The sequence below is a fragment of the Lichenostomus cassidix genome, chromosome 1, assembly GCF_008360975.1.
Source record: "Lichenostomus cassidix isolate B80296 chromosome 1, HeHo_3.0, whole genome shotgun sequence".
NCBI lineage: Eukaryota > Metazoa > Chordata > Aves > Passeriformes > Meliphagidae > Lichenostomus > Lichenostomus cassidix.
Window position 1 is genome coordinate 25,915,065 of NC_139479.1, and position 24,055 is coordinate 25,939,119.

The 24,055-nt window shown below is 41.9% G+C and overlaps 1 protein-coding gene across 2 annotated transcripts in view; it reads right to left on the bottom strand.

Moving 5' to 3' along the window:
* RASA3 (RAS p21 protein activator 3) overlaps positions 1–23,196 on the bottom strand; it is a 125,616-nt gene extending 102,420 nt beyond the window's left edge. Inside the window, exon 1 of one of the 2 annotated variants that reach the window (XM_085053545.1) lies at positions 22,908–23,196. In XM_085053545.1, the coding sequence (XP_084909671.1) occupies positions 22,908–22,962 (55 nt within the window). In that variant the 5' untranslated portion in view covers positions 22,963–23,196. The remainder of the gene's footprint in view (positions 1–22,907) is intronic. The other variant, XM_085053554.1, reaches the window with a different exon arrangement.
* Between the last annotated feature and the right edge of the window lie 859 nt (positions 23,197–24,055).

Here is a 24,055-nt window from a genome sequence, read left to right on the forward strand (position 1 = left end):
TTGGGTTTTTATGCAAAGTATAAAGTGGGCATTAAAATGGAAAGTGACCTACTTTCCTTTTCTAAATTATGCAAAGTGTTAATATAATGAAACTCAATTGATGTTAGTTTTCTTTCAGTCGTCTGGTTTCAGTTTACAAGTTAGTCATATCAGCTACAGAAAAGGGATAAGTCACACTGATTGTGAAGTATTCATGAAGTGTTAAATATTTTGCATACTTTCTACTAGTGACAAAGCAGAAATAATTTGTCTATGCAGAAATGAAGGAATTCAAAAACATGAACAAGAGGAATACCTGGCAACCACTCCAAAATACAATCACAAAGTTTTATTTTTATACACATCTTCAGTTTCATACTTGTGTCTAACACAGCACAAACCTACTCTGACTTTGCTTCAGTAGCAGAGGTCCAGCAGCAATGACAGCTATACCAACACAGAAGACATTATCTTTTTTAAAATGCTTAAGCCTACACAAACATTCATATATGATAATGGAGGATTAAACTTTAAAAGGGAAGGGCAGGTGAAGGCTATCTGACATGATGGAAGTATAAAGGCACAGCATTCCTAAACATAATGCAATAAAAAATATGTACTTAAATGTGGTTTAATCCTAATTTAGAAGTCTTATTCTGAAAACTCTGCCACACCAAACCAAGATCCAACTTCACAGTCTTTGAGCCAACACAGCTATTTGGTGACAGTGGCTTGCTTTCATGATACACAGGTGGAGACAGCACAGTAACTAAACTTAGTCCTCAGCCCAATGACCAAAAAGGACAACACACTCAAGTAAATTTAAACTCACAGTTTTGAATCACAGTTATGTGGTGCAACTACTCAGTCATCAAAAGCCCAAAATACACAAAACCTTGGTTAACTCTGTCATCAGCACTTTACAGAACACATCAAGCAGGCAAAAAGTGATAATTTACCCACACACAACAACTTACAGTTCATCTTTTTTCAGAGCCCAACAGAAGTGATAAAATCATGTTTTTTCTTGCTGATACAGCATGTACTAGTTTTATCAAGATCAAAAAATAAAAAGCAATAAATCTTTTCATATTTATTGAGGGTCACATGAAGCTATGCTATCACATGCAGCCAGTGTAAATAGGTATCTAAATACCAAACTATACATGTGCAATATCCAGTTGATATAATCTCCTCAAACCCCTGTGCAAATTCATGACTTGCCAAACAACAGGAGACTGGAGTCAGGGAATGCTTCTGATAATCATGTGTAAAATTAGGTTGATTTCTGGATTGTATCACACACTTTCACAGACTGTAAGGAAGTTCTTCACAGACATTTATAATAACCAGCTGCAAAAGTTAAAGCATGTAAATAGATATGCCTATCCAAAGACTATTTGTTGGATAAAATTATTTCTCTCTTTTACCTTTTAGGGTAGAACACAAGTTACATAGAGCAGATGGCCACAAATACATGTGCACACTGTAGTCATTACTTTTAGTGCTGGGGGATGGGGATGAACACACCACACACTTGACTACCAAAACAGACCAATGCTTCTTTGCCGAGCTCACCCCAGAAGAAAAAGTAATTTATTCAGCTTCACTTTACCCCTTTCTCATTTCATGTAGTTTCAAAAATGGTCCATTTATTTTTACAAAGCAAGACCACACAGCAGAGCTGTTCAATGCAGAAGTTTCCATCCCCATGCAAGAATCACTGCTTTACCAAACTCATTACAGTTTCTACTGCAAAACCACATTTCCCCTCCTAGCCAGCACAATCATTCCCTGGGATGCACATGCAAACTGAAGGTAAGCAGACCTATTAGACTTTATTAAAAATACTGTCTTGAGATTATTCACAACAGCTGTTTCCTCTTCAAGCTAGTGGAAAACAGATGGCAACATAACAAGAGCTAGATAATTTTAAAAATTAACTCTAAAACATGACACTTGTACAGGATGTCTTCCACTCATGCATCTCCAAATGGGTTAGTAAAAATAAATTGATGCCAAATGTCATTTTGCTAGTACAATATAGCACAATTAACATATCAAGAAGAGCAGAACAAAGAATACTTCAAATTGCACAGAAAAACTGCAGCTTCTCTAGAACACAAAGCTGTTGCTGTAGATTCCCAACAAAACCACTGAGAACATTGTTTATCTCCTCTCTCAAACACCTACAAAGCCTGACAGCATCAAGATACAGACAAAGCATCAAGATAGTGCAATTACAAGTGTTGATAATCGGGGTGTATACTTTTTAATAATCACTAGCATCTTCAGTCAAGACTCACATGGGTGGAAAACAGCAAAGAAAATATTTAAAATAATACTAATTATCTCTGTGAACATAATGAGGGGGTTTAATTTGTGTCATTCTGGTTCAACTACAGCCCATCAACTGCATTTCGTGCATATTCCTAACACTTAAGAGTAGAATGTAGGAAATTATAAATATGCCACTGTAACAGTTTAAACACACATCGACCGAAACTGCGTATTATTGAGCTACCACATGTTGAAGCAATTCCTACCAAAACATCAGCATGTATGGAGAGACAGCAATGAATCCTCAATTGGTTATGCTTCTATAGGACCAATTTAGAGCCAAAGGACAAACTCTGGGCAGAAATGAAAGTTATGCTTCTGAGTATCTACTTTAAGGAAACAGTTTAGGATAAGTGGTTATTGTTTTTTTCTAATATGCTTAGCACTGAAATGCAGTATGCAACAGACCCCTTAACTATCAGCTCAGGTTTCAGGACCTACTAATGTCTCTGAGTCTCAAATTTAAAGTAGTGAAGAAAACAATACCACAACACTTCACTCTTTCTCTGGGCAGACTCCTGGAAGTGACTACTCAAGTCTGGTGTACATTGAAGAACTTACAAGGTGCAGTGTTTTTTTCCTGTCAGAATAATTTCTTTATTTTAAAAGCCAAGAAAGCAGTCTCTGCCAATCCAGATGACTTTCCAAACCCCACTAGAGATCTGCAGAGAAATGCACTCACTTCTATTCTCCTACTCCACTAACATGCCTGGTACGAGCCTCCACCATCTATTCTATTAACATCTCTAAAAAACTAGAAAGTAAATAACCAGAGCAGTTAGACACCAGCTTTACAGTGACAGCAAAGTTGGTCCGAAAGAAAACCTATGTGTATGTATATCTGTTCATACCCCTTCAAAAAAAAAAAAAAAACCCACAAAAAAACCACCCCAAGCATAAAACAAACCACACATAAATTGTGCCAGATGGTTAGCACATTTAGAAACAGAGATCATCCTAAACTCAGCTCTGGATACACTCAACCCTATCATCGACAGCACAACCCAAGCCATAGTTCCTCTGATTCTTCTACCCATCATGTTTATTGCTATAATTTGAAGCCAATGTGCTTCAAAACAGCAATGCCTGTGGTTAGTAAAGCATACAAGCAAACTGAAATGCTGCTCTCCATAATAATATATAGGACATATTAAGAAAACACACTGCACACAATCATAATCTGCACAATATATATTGCTATAATTATGCAACTGTTATACATTTTATGGTTTTCTTATATTGTACAGTCACACGTTATAGAGATAACATGAAAACCTTACACAACTTGCAAGCAACTTAACTCTGAAACTCCCTCTGTTCAGCTGACATTTTAAAAACCCTAATTTCATTTCTGACTACTTATTCTGCTGGGTTTTGATACAACTTTATCTGACATGAAAGAATTCTCTGTTCTCTTCCTACAAGCACAATCAAATATCACATGTTGCTAATCTTTTACTAGATCATAAATACATCTGAAGTGTCTGAAATAGTGAAACTGTTTGGCATATTAAAGAGCCAAGCAGTGAAAACGACAATTAAGCAAAAAATGTATTTCCTTCCACGCCATTTTGTCTTTCTGACTTCCATTCTAAGGGCAGAATATTGGATTTTGCAACTTGACCGCCACATTATTCAGCAAATTTGTGATCTCAAGCAAGACAGTGAAGTCTCTGACATACTCATGTACTCTCTAGTTGTGAGTGTATGAATCAACTTCCTCTATTTATGGAAAGTGGGTACTAAATTAACTCTTGCCTTGGCATTTATCATCGCCAAGCTTCATTCTCAAATTCACGGGATATCCTCTGTCCGGCGCAGTCTGCCATTCCAAGCCAGTTGTGTAACTCCTGCTGGCATGGCTAACCAAAGTTCATATTGCAGAGGTGAAAAAACCAAACCAGCAAATAGTTACTGTCTTGTGAAACAAAACTCAAGTAAATGACACTAAGTGCCATTTCCCATTATCAGACCCACACCCAAACCTGTTTAAATGGTACCTCTTCCATTACTTCTCTCCCTTTTGTAAAGGCAAAGTAGATATAAACACATGTATCAAAAATTTGTCTTGTAGATTAGGAGCTGAATTTCTAAATCTTAAACATAAATCCTGCCTCATTTTCTTCAGGAATCAGAAGTCATAAATGCTGCCAGTCAGGCTTACATTTAAATGGAAGGAGATGGGGCACATGTACAGTTCATAACTGCAAAATAACCACCTAAAATAAATCTGCCAAGGAATCCACTTACATCATTGAGCTTTAACCACTTACAGTGTACTTGCAGGGATGAGAAGGACACCCATTTAACAAGCTTCCTTCCTCTTTAACAAGCTTCCTTCCTCATCCTTTTGCTCCCCCAACAGATCCCCATTTAAAATGCTTTACAACAACCACCTGTATCATGTGGATTATCTATAATAAAGGTCTCTCGCTTGTTATCATTAAGAGCTGCAAATTACCAACAGCTCTCACCCAGGGGAAGATGTTTACTGAATAGATAGTACAGCTCTGTGGTCTTCCCAGCAGTGAGGAAAAAGCCACTTAACCAGATAAGCCCTCCTTTCAACTCCTCGCCACTTCCACCTTCTTCCTGCTGTACCCTTCAGCTCAAAGGAACACCTAATCTAATTTAGACAGTGCCAGAATCAACACTGCACTTAAGTAAAAGAACTCACATAAAACTCCAGCACTAACAGAGAAGCCATGCTATAAAGAAACATCCAATAACTTGCTGAACACATTTCATGGGCTCTCTCTGCTACTTCGTTTTGGGAGATCCTAATACCACTTTCTTTACATAACCGTTGTGAATTTCCTCCCCCCAACCCTGCAACTGCTGTCTCCTTAATCTTTGCTTAACTTGATTGCCTGTAATATCCCTGCTCTTACACAAGCAAGATACCCTTAAACATATGGGAATGCTTGATGTCATGCAGCAAGGAGTTACTAAGCCCACACAGTGCAGACTTTATGTGCATCTTAAGAGAAGATTAAAATCTCTAAGAAATTTGATTATGCAAAACAAACATCAGATGCATTTAATAGTATTCCAGTATGTGAATTTACCATGATATGCATTGAGACTACCATTGAAATTATTTTGCATGAGCTATCATTCACTTTTCAGTGAAAAAAAAAAAAAAAGATGAAAAGTGATAACTTCTTTTAACCAGGCAGAACTAAAGAGGATGACTGAGGCACCACATGCCTAGCTATAAAACACTGGTCATTACTCTCCCTTCTGTGGAAGGAGCATATTGCAAATACTGCTGTTATGAGGTACACCACTGTCTTTCAAAGCAGCAGGAAACTCGAATGCAAACAGAACCAACCCTTTCATCTCAAGTACAGGTCTGCAGGGAGAACCACTGGTTGAGTTCATAAGCTAATTTCTACACAACCCTCTGTCTGCTGCAAAGACTCCTTCAACACAGCTCCCACAGAAATAACACAGAAGTCTCTAAAAAATCCTTCTGGGGAAGGGGAAAAGAAAAGAGGCAGGAAACAAAGGAACATTGAACTAATAGGTCTCGTCTGCTAATCAACAGAATGCTGCTGACATGATGTAAGGGCAAACTTGACACAGCCTGGAGAGAAGTAAAGCATGCACCAGAAACTTCACAAAAATCAGACACGGTTTTCAAACCACAGAAAGAGGGAAGAAGAATAAATCACTAAAAAATGTCATAGAACGAGACCAAGATATTAGTCAAAGTACATGGATGAATAAAAGGACAAAAACACAGCTGCAAAAGGTTAAAGAGACTTCAAGAGAATTTACTTTCTGTCCATCCCAACAGTCCAATTAGCAATCATTGTTACATACTGTAGCAATAGCTACCTAATACCTAGTGCCTCCCACACTTGCCCTGATCCACCAGGGGCTGTGGAAATAGCCGCCAGCCAAGGCAAGTCCCAGTGGCTGCCAGAACCCCAGCGGGGGCTGGCTCCCCTCGCACTCAGGATGCGTTTATTGCACAGCCAGCGTTACAAAACAGCACAGACCTATCTTCTGTTATTGCATCTCACTTCCTCTTTCCACCCTTTACGATTCACACCATGGCTATCCCAGGATCAGGAACTGCGGCAGGTTTTCTGTGATTGAAGGCTGGCCCAGACAAGACCTTCCCCAAACAGGAGCGGTGCCAGGCGCTGAGCACAGCCTCTGTGTCCCGCAGCCCTCGGGGGTCTGAGGGCTCGGCGGCAGGCCAGCTGTGACACAGTGCAGCTGTGTCAACTCGAGCAGCAGCCTGCTGGGGAGGAGCCCAGGCAGAAAGCACTGCGGAGGGCCTCCCTGGGCACCCTTCCCCACTGCAGGGCTGCGTTCCAGCTCAGACCCCCGGCTCTTGCCAGAGCCCTGCAGGTTTGCTTGTGCCCGGCCATTTGCCTTACCGACCCTGACTGTGACCTGTGACTTAAATTCTGGTGTTACCTTGGACGTGCTCATCACTACAGACTTCTCTGGCGATCACCAGGCTCTTGGTTGACCCTGGCTACCATCGTGGACCTGCCCTTCCCTTGTTTGGCTGCCACAGGATTCCCCACTTCACTGGCAAGACCATTGCCCTGCCTGCTTTGCTGTCACGTTCAACTTCCAGCCTGCCTTTTTTTACCAAGTAATCCACTTTGTGCTCCGTGACAAGTGCAACAGGATAGCTTCACATTAAATTAATCTTTTGTTCATTCAGATCTGCTCTAAATATCAATAAAACACACCCTCATACCAGCAGGGCACTGGAGTTCTGTTACTAAGGTCACAAAGATCAGCGGAGTATTTAACCATTGTAATTCAGAACAGGGCAACACTTGTCAAGGCCAAGCAAAAGGTTATGTTGTAACGTAAGTGAATAGCAGCTTTTTGAACAGGTAAGCAGCTGGAATACAAAATGCAATTCATTACTAACGCTATAGCACACTTCTCTGCGTTGTTTAGACTCCAAGAAACCAGACCAGAAGTTACTTGCACAAAACAGTGCTCTGCACCAGGACTGAGACCTTGGTAGTGCAGTGCTCAAAATTCCATTACTGTTAGCTTAGAGAAATGCAAAAAGTATATTAAAAGCCGCAGATCAACAGGGAGAGTCTAACAGGCAGGAGAGGATGGGTACACAGGGGAAAGAAAAGAGAAAATGACAATTCAGTACTAGTTTGTTAATAACAGCTTCCTCTTTAGGTTCTATTCTTCAGACCCAAATAGAATACTAAGGCTATTTTCTGTTAAACTCTTCCAACTCCCCTCACATATTTCAGCTAGAAGGCAGCTTGTCTGGCAAATGTCCAGATGTCAAAATTAAGTATTAGGCAGTCCTTGGCTTTTGACCTTAAACAGGACCTTAAATAATTCAATCAAAATCACAGAAAATAGAAATCTGCATCTTTTCTGATCCTTGTGAGAAATACTTGCTCTAGTAGTGCATTTCATTTCTCCAGTACTGGACATGACAGGCAGGACTTTCGCTGCAAAAGCCCTACCATGTCAGGAAGACAGAGAAGGCATTTGACTCCAAGTACAGATTGACAAGAACAGGATCTTGAAAGGAAGGAAGCAAGACTTGGCTAGGCAGAGAAACAGAATCCTGCTTGTCCTCCCATGTCCCTTCCCCTGGCAGAGCTCCCTCATCACTCGGGGCACTGCTTAACCAAAGCCAGTTGATTTCATCTCTACATCTAGCTGGGAGAGGTGCTTGTGAGGCACCTGCACGCTACATCTCAGCAGGGGGAAACATCACAAATGAAGCAAGCCGGAAGAAAGAAGATTGCCACAATGGAGTAACAATGGCCGGATACACATTCAGATCCAAGATCCTTGCCACTTCAACAAAATTGCCTTCCAGAAAAATGGAGAATTAGATGCAAATTGGCACCATGACTAGTGAATACCATTTTTCTTTCTTGTCCCCCACTTAAGAGAGCCAACTCTGCCTTGGAAAAGGCTGGATGATTAAAAATTGCACTGTATAGTAAGGAATGGAGCAAAATAGCTCAACAATTCCAGACCAGGTTTTGAACCAAACATATGGGCAGGAAACCATGTATTCCACTACAAGAACAGAATACAGATGATGACAATGGCAATAATGAATTTTTAATAATAATAATCACTCATTACACAAGTACCACCCATCCAATAGGCTGAAAGCAGCATAGTGTCTTTCTTTTAAAAGTAAATATAGTCCTGTAAAGATAGGAATGTTGTGTACACAAAGGGACTCAAGATTACAATGAATAACCCTCGTGATAACCCTCAGTTTCAAGTGTTTGACTCTGGAAGCTCACCGGTGCTTAGCAGACATGGGTAAACAATACAAGCCTTTTAGACACTGCTTCCAGCTGCCAGGAACATGAATGAAGACATATGTCTGATATCATCATGTCACAGTGAGACAAACATCCAGGCTGTCTTACAGGCAGAACAGCAGCTACGTGTTTCAGTGGCTTTCCTAAATCAGGCTGTCTTTCAAATAATTAGCATAAAAACTCATTTATCATTAGGGCTAATTAGGTAATTAATGAACTTCAAAAATCATACCTGAGGAGACTGTAAAATTAATTAAGAGGGGCAGGTCAAACTTACTGTCTTGTATCTTGAAGGTTTGGGGCTGAACCACCCAATCTGGATTACTACAAGAGTACAAACCAATTTTGTGTCACAGACAGCGATTACACTGTCTACAGCTAAGCTGTAACTCTTGATATGATTCTGAAGCCTGGGTATAACTAAAGACCTTTCAGAGGCATCACTAATGCCACAGAAGATGAACAGCAGCATCCTTCTGAGTTAGTTTTAATTTACAGAAGTCTCAGCCTCCTTTCCTTCCCCCCCCCCGAAAGCTCTCAATCACAGCCCTCCAAGAGAATTCACATTAGTCTCCATCTGACTAAGTGCTCCATTCCTCAAAAGAAATACTTAAGGATACTCTTGATATTAAGCTATTTTGACCCAAAGATTTTACTTGAATGATTGTTGGAAAAAAAAAAAATCAAAAATCCTGATTAAAGTAAAGCTAACCCTTTGGCTCAAAGTCATGTTTAGAAGCTTTATATTGTCGTCATCTTCATCCTATGCTGGCCTATTTTAGTGCTAATCCCATGTTCCCCAAAGAAAACTATCATTCAACAAACAGAAAGCCATGCAAAGCAAAAAAAAAAAAAAAGCAGCACACAGTGGCTGGGCTACAGCTCATCCTTCCCACACCCTGTTCCCCCCACAGCTGAGAAGGCTCAGTACTCCAGCACAGCTGGTTTCAGGTGTACCACAGAGGACAGAAAAGCAACAAACACTTTGTCGAAAAAAAAAAAAAACAACCATGCATCCATGTCCAAAACAATGGCAAAACAATGGCAAAAAGAGATACCAAGTAAATCCACAACACCCACACTAGACCAAAGTGCTCTGTGCTTTGCCTCTGCCAAAACCCCACCTACCCCAAGAGAAATATCCCAATTCAGTCTACTTAAGGCTGATATCCTAGAAGAGATCTACCCTGCAAAATATGTTAGCATTTCACCATGACACTGAAGACACCAAACGTTATACCTTACAATACAACAAAAGCACTGATAAATCACCACCACTGCCTCCTCCAGAAAGACAAAGGGAACCAAATTCCTGCCTTTAAGACACAGCTGCAAGGTCCTGCCTTGCAACTGACTCCATATTCTGAAGGACGTAGGTGGAAGCTCCTGTCCACATCTCATATTGTGAAGTTCTGGAGAGCAAGAGGGAATTGGACCTAATCCCGTATCCAGCATTTTCCCACCTCACAAATTGTGGGTTTTTCAGATCACATTCTGTGGCACCAAGTTAACCCCACCAAGGCCAGAGGAGTTCTGGCATATCTGCACCCTGGCATTAATTCACAGATATGTAAGCTCTTACTTGGTTCTAAGCCCTTCCTGGATATGATATTCATGCCTGAGCCCATTTCATTCTGCCTCTGTGCATAGTCTGTAAGCACAGAACTTGCTCCTGGTATGTGTCCCAGTGCAGTGTGCATGGTAATGCTGGAGCAGAGACCCCACCTTACCAGCATCTGGTACTTCTGGTTATAGCTCAGTCACCAAAGATAGGAGTTTCACATGGCACAACTAAACCTGAATAAGATTCCACTGGACTAGGAGAGAAACACACATTAAACTCCAGAGATTCATTCTGCACAAGAAAGAGAAGCCCATTATTCAAGAACATGCAGTACAAGTTACCTCCAGGACTAGACTGCCAACTCCCATTACCAGAAGCAGTGCACCAGCACACCAAAAATCTGCAAGTGTTATCAGGAAACTTTAATAATGACAACATTTTCCACTAGACCATATCAGAGACTGGTAACACTTAATCCTGAAGCTGGCTTTAAAAGTAATTCAGCTTTTTTTTTCCACTTTCAAACTCACAACTTTCTGGAACATTGTCACAGAATCAGGTGTCAAAACACACTAATTATCAGCCTGTTAGTTTCACTTTTACTGAAACTATTTTGCTCTATTGCAACATTGCAAATTCCCCCAGGCAATTTTTATTCCCTGTCAAAAATCACAGAATCACCATTCAAAAACAGACAGGCATGAGCATTGGTCTGAATAAAAATTAGCTTTTTTTTCCTCCCTCTCAGGCAATTTTGCCTAGTAGGCCTAAAAAATAAAAAGCCATGGAGGAGTAGGGATGTTACACTATCTTGAAATCTTGTTCCTTGCAACTCTAACATGCAACACCAATTTCCTGAAGTCCATTGCAGGCACCACCCCACAGAGAACAGACCCTGGCTCTACACATCAGTAGGAGACAGAAGGGGCATTAACAGTTCCCCTGGCTTTAGACAGGGCTGAATTTATGACCACTGACCACGACCTCCTTCCTTTCATCATCACCTCTGAAGCACTATTCATCTAAGCCCATCCTGTAGCAACCATATGGAGCTCCTCCCTCCAGGTATTGTATATGGCTAGTGGGAACTCTGGTGTTCACAGTGGTCAAGCAGAATCATCTAAGAGCTGCTGGCTCTCAGTGTGCAGCAAAATCAATTATGTGGAACAATCTACAAATGCAGGGTAAGAAAAATATTTACAGAAATAAGAGTAGTGTTGGTCAACTCCTACCTTACACTTAGGGCAAGAAATGCTAACAGAGCACAAATGTGGTTCTTCAGGTATCTTAACAATTTCAAATTTGAATATTATGCAACATCAACCAAAGTCTTAAACATCAAATATCTACACAAACGTGACTCTGAGTTTATAAAGAGGAATGAGCCACTGAACATTTGCAGAAATAGCTGATGGGTTCCTTCTGCTTATCTAGAAGGCAATACTTTACATGAAACTCAGAACTTGAACATTATGTTCTTGGAGGTAAAATGCAACTTATCATTTCAGGAACTGAACTAATAGGTTAATGAACCAGTGCTACAGGGACACATGGTCTGAAGGAAGTCTCTTAGGACCAGACCTGGTCTAGGCTACCATACTGACAGCTGTGACAGGGCACAAAATTTACAGGAGCACAGCTCCATTGACTTGAGCAGAGCAGGAACAAGTTTTCTAGGACCTTTACTGAATACTTGAAACAGGGCATAAGACAGTCTAATAGCAACAGTAATCACCTACAGAGCAAAATGACTTTTGGGTTTACCAAATTCTAAGCCACACTGAGCAGTATGGTCACTTTTATAAAAGTGTAGAAGACATGAGAATCTTAAAAAAGGTTCTGTACCCACATGACCTTCTGAAACAGACAACCGCCGGAGTTTCACAATTTTGTCACTATTTTTGCACACCTTGTGGGAAGCAAGCAGCACTTCCCTCAGCTCCTTGTAATATGTAGAATAAATATAATGTGCAACTATCATATAATGGTAGAATAAACATAATGTAAAACTTATTTCATAAGATCAATTATATATCTACTGTTAGGGATATCTGGAAAAAAAAAAATCGAAGGAAGATAAGGAACTGGACTGATCAGATCTGTTGAGGAGTGAGAGGTCTCAGGGCCAGCATTCCTTGCTTCTCTCCACTAAAATGCATTAAAAGCAGCTAAAAGTAAGAAATATTTCCCCAATATTAAGTTCTCCATGAGAGCAAATGCTGCCATTTCAGAGATATTCCACAAATCAAAAACGGAAGAGAAAACAGCAAGTGCATTTATAAAGAGAAAAAGCAATGCTTCCAACGGAAATCTCATCTTCAGTGCAGGTGTTTTGTGACGAAGTTTTTGAACATATATTGTACCACTAGGGAGTTTTCATAACTACAGACAGCACAAAGAATGAAAGCTGCCATCTCACAAACAGCACTCACAGCTGGCAAATGGTAACAACAGAAGAGCTGACCACTGGACTATGAAGAACTTCCATTTGTTCTGGAAAACTTGGGGCAGCCACTCAGATGAAGTGTTCATAAAAGCACATTTTGTTCATAAAAGCACATTTTTGAAAGAAGTATTACTTCTTTCAAAAAATGAGAGTGATTCTATTAGACAACCACATCTCTTCTCTTTTTTACTGACTGTAAGTTATCTACAACAATGCAATCCCAACCAGTAAATCTAACTTAAATGCGGCAGTTTTGGAGAGGATGGATTGGTTTTGTTTTAGACACACACAACTCTCACATTGTGCTACACTGCTTGAGCTCAATTTTCCAAGGTTGTGCTCATGTGCTCTCCAGCAGTCACCAGCTTTTCAAACCAGAATCTAAAAGCAACTGTAGGATGTCACACCCTGTGTCTCCTGCAAAATAGATCTAATTTTCCATTATAAACTGGTGATTGTTCCTGGGCAGGGGGAGGAGGGAGAGGGAGAGAGAGGCTAAGAAAGACAGCTTTTGTACTATCTACTAGATTTTTCTTCTATTTCTGCCACCCTCCTTCATACAATTCTACAAGCTGAATGACAGCCAGATAAATCAATGAAACTATTTTTCACTGAAATATTAAAACAAAGCATCTGAAAGGTTTCATGATATTTAATGATATTCAATTTCATTCAAGTTCAACACAAGCACATATAACTACGTTTAAGAACCCACTAACTGCTTTAAAATGCACATCTTAGAAGATGCTAAGAGAAATAGCTTTCAGAATGTTGCACTGTAGTACTCAATGAAACAGGAAATGAGGAACAAAGAAAGGAATTTCATAGATTCCAGATGTACTCTAACACCAGCTGGGAAATACAAGCAAGAATCAACTAAAGCCTTGTAAAAAGCTACCACTAACTAACTGTTTTCTTCTACAAAAATAAGTAGCTGTAAACAATTTGTAAATAGAAATATTTTTAGAAGAAATTGGAAACAGTAATAAAAATAAACTTCTTCCCCTCTCTCCTATTTTTAAGGAGATTAAAACTCAGCCATCAGTTCATCTGTTTTTTTGAGTTGCTTTTTCTAAACATAAGAAATCTATACAAACAGCCATTAAAAAAGCACAACTGTAAATAAAATATTTCAAGTTGTCCACTTTCCAGCACTTGGAATATTAAAGCTGAATGAAACTCAAAAGCAAGGAAAATAAAAAAAATAGTGAGGTTTATTTATACTACGTGCCTTCTGTGCAACTGGAACTGAATGGAATTTAGATTTGCAAATTGCTATAAAAGAAGTTATCATTCACTTAAAAACTTTATTCCTACATCTATAAATTTAGAAGAATAACCACTCCAGGTTAAAAATCCTGAAAATAAAATTCCTTCACAAATTCAAATAACCTTCTGCTCCCTGTGTAACACAACATCTCCAGTGTGTCATCTTCCTTTTTCTGAAACACAAACTCAGGCCTTTCAATGCAAACTTCTTCTAAATGGATTTTGAAATCTCCTAGTTACAAGTTTAGAGAAAAACAGACAAGTCTATTTCCTCCTAAAGTCACTCTAAGATATGAAAAGAAAGCTTTAGCATGCATCTTATGGAACACAGATTTGTGTGTCCCACTCCTCCCATTATCACAGAAATAGGTGTTCTTCCCACCTTCAAGACTGTTCATTCATTTGTTGCATGTGGTAAAATTAAGACACTTCATCTAATGTTCATCTACCTACTAGCAACTTATAAAAGGACATTAATGTTTATGCAAATTAAACATTGCATCAAATGCTACCTGTTCAAACCTACCAGCCATTCTTAAATAAATGAAAGCCTCTTACCATCACATCACACTGATCCATTTCAGTCAATAGCAATGAAGTCAGTTACACACCACAGGAGGCAGGGAACAGAAAGATTGAGTTGTTGGGCTAATGAAGGGACCTTCATTTGGCCCCAGTGCTCCCTGAGAAGTACTAACAGGAAAATGCACAAGTCTTTAGTCAAGTAGAAAAAAAATGATAATACTTCAGAGGTCTGGAATGAAAACTGAACAGTAGAAACATTAATCAGCCTCAGAAGTCAGGCAAGTCAGGCTGTAAGTTTTCAACATTTGTGTTCTTTCCTCAACACACCTTAAAAATACAGACACACTACATTTTTTCCCCTTCTGGCAGAAGGGGGAGAAAAAAAACCCAAACCTCAAAGACCTCAAACTTTCCACTGAATATTTAAAGTGTTTTACAGTTGGCAATGATCCATTAAAATCTGAGAAAGGAAAACAGGGGGAAAATATTCCAGTTCTTCATAATTTAGAAGCTCCACATCTCATTTTGCAAAACTTTCACCCAGAAAGTCTTCTATAGGAGGAAAACAACATGTGAAGTTTCAGGGAAGTTCCTTTCCCCTTGGTAGAGGTTAGGATGGGAGAGGAAGGAAGTTAGATTTGTTTTGTTTTTACTCCAAAACAAAGCTTTTATTTCGATCCTAGATTCAGTCCCTGGCCACTATGCTGAAGAAATCAGACACTTGCTAAAGAACAGATGCTTCATAAGGTTTAGTAAATGTCAGTAAAATCAGAACGTAAGAACATGCAAGTCCATGATCAGCTTTTCAGTTTAGTAAAATACAACCTGTTATTAACTCCAAGCTTGAGCTCTTCCTTGGTGTAACCACAAAATATATAAACCTCCAGTATTAGAAAGTTTAAAAGTATAGCATTCAGACTCACTAATGCATGTTTTGACTATTAATATAAGCCTTAGGTGACTTGCTCCCCAGAAGTATTAATAGCCCACTGGCACACACAAATAGGAATTTTTCTTTGACATATTTGGCTAAGCATTTGTTGGTCTGATCAGTATGAGCAATGCAACTGTCTGATATTTACATGTTTTACAGTATGCAGCAAGGTCTACCAGCCTCTGTCGTCATGCTGGGTTTCTTGCTCTCACAAGGGCTAGCTGTAAGATTTACTCTCCAAACACATCCGTTTGCAAAGTGAATTGTAACAACACGAGAAGTATTAAGTAACTCCTCAACAACCCAAAGTCGATTTTGCCTCGTCCTTTCCCCTCCACCTCCTCCACAGAAAAAAACTTTTACATGAGGCACTCAAAGGCTTAATTCAACTCTCACAGAAGTGCAATTACTGGCTTTATCAGAATTATTCATAATTTACACTCCTGTAGTGGAGATCAGTCAGTGAGAAAGGATAGAGGGAATTTTAACCTGATGAATACTATCAAAGGTATTTTTGACAGGTTTTTTAAACTGTATTTTCTAATCTTACTGTAGACAATACCCTTCGGTGTTTGCAAGAGAAGGTCTTCCTTAAATGGGAGCAGCAGTGCAACAAACGACTTAATATGATTACAGAGTGTTTGACAACATAACTGCATAAGTAGAAATCTTGCTGTGATAGAAAGGGGAGGGGGAGTTCTGTTTAAGCATAAACAAGATAATCAACATTAGGTGCCTCAGCTTTAAAAGACAAGTTTGTGATGGAGAAATGGGGCAGCATATGTAACTAACTATGAATTAATACCAATTAAAACATGTAAACTTTAACAAGAAGCTAAGGCTCCCGAACTGAGTGTGAAATTCAAGTAGTTCTCAGGTGGAAGGTCAGAAATATCGATACATCAGTTTGTCAGATAATCCTCTTGCTGTTCTTACTGGAGTTTTAACATTTGTTCTCCAGAGCAGCTGATCAAGCTGGTGTGTATTGGCAGCTAACAAATACAGCACCATCAAGAAAACCTAAGCAAGGAAAGGAAGCAGACTGAAGAGCATAGAAAGAGTCAGGCAGTGCCATGACGCTGCCAGTACAGACATGAAAGCAAGGGATGCACCTGCTGTCCCCTCTGATTTCCCACACATGCACACTCCCAGCCAAACTCTTGGATACTTGTCCAGAGACAGCTCTGACATCCACTGCAGTGCACAGATTCAGCTCACTAAAATGGAAGCAAACTAAACCTGAAAAGCAAATTAAGTTGCATTCTTTGGGCCTGCTTTGCAAATCGAACTGGATTTTCTCTTCTGTGAGCAGAGGAGCATCAGTCAACAGCAAGTGTGCAAAGAGCATTTCATGGCTGGGAGCAAGATGAGTAGGGAAGGGGAAAGACCTGCCTTTTCAGCAGCATCAAACTACCAACTAGGGTTAGCATATCATGATGACATCTTTTGGACTGCAGCTATAGAACAGAATCAAGGCAATATGCAAAGCAAAGAACAGCATCAGGCAGAACACACAAAAAAAACAGAGCAAGAGAAGCTAATATTGGCATCTAACTAACCCAGCAATTTCAGAAATAAAAATTTGGGTGTAACCAATGTTAGTGAAGTAGTGAAAAAACAAAATAAATTTTAAAAACCCCATCAATCAGTCTGAAGAGTAATTCAAGGCAATGAAAAGTTTTAAAAAGCGTTTTCTGGAAGACTGCAAAGCTAAGATATCCAGCACTTATATGTCCTCATGTAAGACCAGCAGACAATCATCTCCATGAAGAGACAATGAAATATTTACTTCTCAGGAGAGAGCGATTAAATAAGTTTTTTCAAATGTATCAACTCCAGAAGAAGACTAAGAAACCTAGGAAGTTTGCTTACTGTCATCAGAGGCTCTGAGCAGATCTGTTTAACAGCTTCACTCCTGTGGATTTACCTCTACACACTCTAAAAACCAAAACACATTGGCTTCCACTTGTATATGAATCCTTCTCTACTTAAAAGAAAGTAAGACTATGGAATTTGATGTCAGGCTGGCAGCCCCAAATATGAGCATCCTCTATTTCTTCAAAACTACATTCACTGAAGCATTTTCCACTGCTACCTCTGTTTCCCTCACTCACTTGCTGAAACTATGCTTTGGGCTCCATTTTTGCTACAGCCACGGCTGTTCCTGACAGTCCACAAACAGCCATGGCACTCTGCCTCTAGAAATAGCACTGGTCCCAGACCTTTTCCATTCAGCACACTGAACACAAGCTGGTCACCAGCACCAAATTTAGCAATTTCAACTACTGAACAAGAAGTGACAAATTTGCATAATTTATTCTGCACCTTCCATAGACTGTGAGACTCAAGCCTTAATTAGCATTACTACAATCAATCAATAAGGACATAAGTTGCCACTTTGTTTTACCTATGAAACATCAGTTTAAGCTGTACTTGTTAACTTTCTCATGTGACAGTGAGATGCAAATAGCTCTTCTTCCTTTCTTTACTACTTGGTCCTCTAACTTAGAAACACCAGGAAAAAAAACATTGTTATCTTTATAAGAAACATGTCACACTTCCTAAATAATAATTTTCCGGTTTTACATATGTGTGTGTGTATATATATATATATACACATAAAGTGAGTGAGAGAGAAAGGTACTTGGAAAAAATGTTCTCATTCTAAAAATAACTATTCCATAACCTTTTGTCCCATTTAAATGGGAATAAATCCTTTTACAGTATTATGCGGTGAACATATATAGTCGTAATTACTTTTACAAGTAACCACTTAAGGCATTAAATCCCAGCAGACAACATTAAAAGGGACATCTTCTCAAGACAAAATGGATTTCTCTGAACAACCTTAGTACTATTAGACCTAAGGGAGACTTTAAATTTGTCAGGGACAAGGTAAGTTTCTTCTTAGCCTTGGAAACACAGGGACATCTCAAACATTTACTCAGTACCAAGTTTAATGGTGGAAGCCTGTAAATACCTTCTCTTGGCAATTGACCTGCTCAAACACTAGTAAACTAGCACTTAAGCAAATACTCTGCCTGACTTCACCCAAGACTCTCAGTTTCACGAAGTTCAACTGCTTTCACAATGTCTTCACTTAGCTCTGCATGAATTAGTAAAGAAGGCACAGCAAGAATAAGAGGCAAAGAGATGGCACATCTACAGACCAACCATCCTCATCTTGCCAATTGGACATAAACAAGGTCTTACAGCTCCTAGAAAATGGGGTGAGTTTAGAACGAAGTAAGCTGTGTGTGAAGCACCAACCTCAGTCACATAATAGGCTACTTTTATCACAAAAACTTCACTGCTTCATGACTCTGATCACACTCAGTGCTAAGGATAGCTTTTGCTGCTGGAATTCCCATGTTTCAGACTAAGACCTCAACACCCTGTAACCACAAAATGGCCCTTTCTAAAGGTGATAAAAGAAAGCTTTAGAAGTTCATTAATGTCTTAAATTGCAACAAGCTCTCACAGTGCACAGCTGGGTTGTTAACTGTCAGGTCAACATAATGATGAGCAAAGAGTCCTCACTATATTACAGCCTCAGTAAGTTCTTAGTGTGCAGTATCCTCCTGTCCCAATTACTACTCTAAAACTATCACACAGATAGAGCTATAACAAGCTCTACTACTGCTACAAAAAATACTATTTTAGAGCAAAGCCTAATGCCTCTAAGTACAAAAGTACTAGATTACAGGGACATGAAAAGCTTGTTAAAGTGGAAATTCACAAATGAGCTGTTTCTTTAGATTTTTCAAGTATAAACAATCTCACAAAGTAAAATCTGGCAGCAGGTTCTCTGCTAGCCAGCATACAGCTTTCAACAGCAGAAATGCTGAACATGAGGTTTTCTTTTTTCAACTGAAAGTTTAATGGTTGATGCCATTTAAGGAGAAAAAAAGTAGCAATTAAGTACAACATATTTATTAAATATTAACAGTACAACAAAAGTCATGTTGTCAAGCAGAAGGACTCTCTTTGTAGTTTTTCCAGCCAATCATCAGCCATAGAGCCTTATGTTGTTTCCTTTCAGGTTTTGAAACACTGACTCATGGAAATATCAGCACTGCACACTTCCTCAAAGTGGCAATCTTATAGGAAGTGTTTGTTTAGTCTTACATGACACATTGTTTTGTTTATGTATAAGGGATTCCGGTAAAAATAATTTTCAATTAAGGAAAAAAAAGACATAAGCACAACAGTTTCAGTTATGGGAAGCCAAAATAAATCAATTTCAACTAGACATCTGAACAGCACGTTCATTAACACAAGTACTACTTTTTTTCATTTCTACTGTACGCTACTTCCTTGCGACATGAGCAGAAGTTGCCAGGCATTAAGTTCTTTCAATTCAACTTATCACAAACAAACTGGACAAGAGGCAGCACAGTAACAATTCCTCTTAACACTGGTATCTACATCGACAGAGTTCACACTGCTGCTCCACAACTTCAGCATCTCAATGAGACATCTTTTGGAGGTGCCACATCATTGCCAGTTCAACCGAGTGAGGCAAACAGCTTCCTACAAAGCTCAGCTGTTTCAAAACTTTATCAAAAAAGGAGACAGATGGCTCAAGCCAAATCCAAGCATGGCTAGAAACAACACTCCTCAGAACACAAAAGCATTTAGGAGATTCAGGATATGATTACCCATCTAGCTAAATACAGCTGATTCCATGCAACCCATTGGTCTCAACAGAACAAGTTATACAAGCACACGAAAACGCCTTCATTTACCTGCAGCTTCTTGGAAATACAGGACAAGCCAGCCATAGCAGTACATTACATTAGGGCATTCAAACATCTCTAGGCTACAGATGCTTTGCCCAGCCAGAAGCCTCCCAACTGCATCAGCCTCCCAAATACGAGAAGACATCCCAATATGGGTGTCCACTCTGTGTTTGCACTGATTCCTCAACGCATTGATCCTACATTTCATCCAATATACACCAAGGCACACCTGTATATCAGTGCCCCCATTCATGATTTGCCAGCACAGCTGCTACAGAAAAGGAACACCTTACCAGATCAAGCACAGAATATTTTAAAGTCAGAGATCAGTCAGAGCTTGGCCATGAAACAAGCTCCCAAAGAACAGAACTGACCATTTCTACAGCATAACAAATCAAGGCAAATCAAGGCGGGAAATGACTTATCCTTTTGCCTTCAAATAACTTGTCTCTTAACCCATTAAAAGATTCAAAACCTCTTGTCACTAGAGAAGAGCGAAACCTACAAGATATCCATGAATGGGAACTGCTAAAAGACAAATTTACTCTTGGCAATTGCTGAAAAAGGTAGTGTCCCTCCAACATTCACCATCTTTTCAGTGGTGCCCAGCAACAGGATGAGAAGCAATGGCCACAAACATAATAAATTCCACCTCAACGTGAGGAAGAACTTCTTTACACTGAGGGTGGCAGAGCACTTGTTGCCCAGAAAGGTCATGGAGTCTCCCTCTCTGAAGACATTCAAAAGCCACCTGGACACATCCCTGTGTAACCCTCGCTAGGCGAGCCTGGCAGGCAGTTTGCAATGGATGATCTCCAGGGATCCCTTCCAACCCTAAGAACCCTGTGAGTCTGTGCCCTCCCCTCAGATCCACTCACAGGACTTTTTGCAGGGAGCCTGCAAATTTCCATATACAAACTCTTCAATGTGAGGATTGCTTTATGAAGCCTCCCTAATTAGAAATACTCCCTCAACCCATCAAAGCACTGCTGCCACTTGCTGTTTTTCTGAGCAATGTCCCAGGAGACAGCCAGCTATCGAAAGCAGTGTGACTTTCGAGCACGAGTGGCACAAAGTCGCGCTGCTGCCACAGCGCCTGGGCCACGGGCAGACGGAAGCGCTCGGCGCCGCCCCCTGCCGGGCAGCGGCGGAACAGCGCCGGGCATTGTCCTGCAGCTCCCCCGGGAAACACCTTCCGCTCCGGAGAATCGAGGGAAGCACCGGAGCGCCCGGGATGCACGCGGCTTTTCCTACTCGCTAGCCAGGCTAAACACCAGCGCGGATCCTTGCTGCAGTTCTACAGCTATCAAATATTTAGCTCTGACAGGGGCTCCGCTCTGGTAACTGAAGTCAGCAGCAGGATTAACTCTAGCCCGCGACATAATGAGATTCATCTCAAGGCTTTTGCTGCTGTTTTTATCTTCGATCTCTTCTACAAGTCAAAGAAATTCCCATACTCTAGTGACTTCAATCATTTAGGTATAACATCACTGTTTTCTTCTCAAAAAGCCCCATGTAATCAAACACAAACACCCTAACCAAGAGTAATCATCCTAAACACGAGATCTGTTCTTTCCCCTTCTACTACAAATCACCAAACAGAAACAACTTGCAATAGCATCACTCGCATGGTGTCTAGATTTCTCCCTCCTGAAACGCCTTTTTTTTTCCCCTCCCCTCTTTGAAAAGAGACAGAGAACAAGTCTCTGACTACACCCTGTAGTCCTACTGAACCTACTTTCTGGATGTATGCAAGGACACAAAATGAACACATAATTTTTAGTTTATATGACAAAATTTTAACTCTTAAACTTTCAAAAACTGCTATCACTGAACTATCTGCTCACAGTTAACGAGCAAACGATCCTAAGCAATGGTCTCTTTGAAATGCTAATGCCACTACCCAATAATAAGATTTTCTACGTAATCTCACGTTTCAGTTTTATCTAACACGACAACTGGTGGCTGCAAATTTGCTTCCGAACGCAGGGACATGCAAATGGAGATTTTTCAAGACCTGTATGAGGAAGCCACAGGCCCCGGTGCCCAGCGCTGAACTTGGCCACTTCCCCCGCAGCTCGCAGCCCCGCGCCCCATCGCGGGGAGGAGAAGCGCTCCCTCGGCATGTGGGACCGACTGCCTTACGGAAACGAGGGATTTCCCTCCCAGCCGGCACACTCAGAACTCGACCAGGGAGAGTTTAATCCGCTCGCTGACATCTGTCGCTTACTTTCTAATAATGTGGTTTGGAACTCGCTCAATAGCAAGAATCTCCAGAAGCGCGAGTCGAAGGAAGCGGCAGCAGCCCCGGCCTGTCCCCTCCGTGGAGGGAAGGGGCTGAGACAGCAGCTCCTGCACACAGCCGCTTTTGGGCCGGCTTCGCAGCAGCTCTGCCAGTGACACATAGTGCTCACACTCGGTGACCGCCTTCAAACTTTTACAGCGTAGCTTAGCAACAAAAATGAAAAAGGAAAAAAAAACCAACAAAACCACCCTAACAAAAAAAAGAAAAAAAACCAACAAAACCCGCGAAATCCGCCGAATATCCTGCGCCGCCCGGACTCCCGCCGGCGCCGTTGGGCAGCCGGGCGCAGCGCGCTGTCCGCCGGTCCCCGGCCGCCTCCCAGCACGGACCGACAGCCCCGCACGGCCCCGCGGAACCCCTGCGGAACCCCCCGGGCCGGCACCGCCCGCCCCGCCGCCCCCGGCGCTTCCCCGGCGGGACACGGAGCGCAGGGCAGCGCGAAGGGGCGCCGAGCGCCGAGTCTCGCTCCGCTCCAGCGAGGGCTCCGCTGCCCCGCGCCCTCACCGATTTTAATCCTGACGCTCTGGAAGACCCGCAGCCCCTCTTCCTCCACCGCCATGGTGGTGGTGCCGCCGCCGCTGCGCCTGACGCTCAGCAGTGCTGGAGCCCCGCCGCCGCGGAGGCGCGGGGACCGGGCAGGAGGAGGCAGGCGAGATGCTCCGCTGGACGGGAAGCAGGGAGGGCGGCCGGACGGCTCGGGACGCGCCGCGACCGGCTGCAGCGAGCGAGGAACGGAGCGGCCGCGCAGCCCAGCGGAGCAGAGCGCAGCGCAGCGCAGCGCCCGCCTCTCCCCCCGCGGCCGGCAGCACCCGCCCCGCTACCGCCCCCTCATTGGCCGGCGGGGCGGCGGCCGCGGCGCTCATTGGCTCGCTGCCCGCCGGGGGCGGGGGGAGCGCGCGGGGGCAGCGCGGAGCGCGGCAACAGCTGGAGCGCCCCCCCGCAGCCCGGCCAGCCGCTCCGCACCGCCGAGCGCTCCGCCGCTCCACCGCCCCGCGACCCCCGAGCGGGCAGCGCGGCCAGGCCGAGCTCTGACTAACTCCGTGGCCCCGCTCCAGTGCCGGCCCGGACCAGCCGCCGGGAGCAGCCTTTGGCGTCATGGCGAGAGGGAGGAAGGGAGGGAGGGATGTGCAAGTCTTCTTTCACACACGGCCATAAAGAGAGGGCACTAGCGATGCCCCGGGTTGAAAGCCATTCATTAGTGAGGAAAAGAAGTCCCGTATTAAATAAACAAACCCGTTTGGGCGCTGGGGGCAGGCCAGTCTGTCTCCTGGCTTCATTTGATCAGCGGCAAAGCTGGCTCTACCTGATTGCACGGGGAGAGCAGGGAATTCAGATTTCAGACTTGCATGATTACACATTAAACAGCGAGAAATAGGACCTGTGTCAGTGTTCAGTGCCAAACTTTGGGTCTTGTAAAGTCAGTAATTGAAATACTCGTTTCCTAAAGGGCTGGGAAAAGCAGAACACGAAGTTCAGTGGAGGTCTACAGTTTACGTTATGTCAAAAACTAAAAAATCAGATTACCTTTGGTGCAGTCACAGTCCCCCTAAAGAGGCTTGTAACATCCCTGTGTAGAACAGTCTAGGCACATCACAGTCCAGCATGTCTGAGAAGCACAACAAAATGCCCTTTCTCAAGCCTGCAGACAAAAA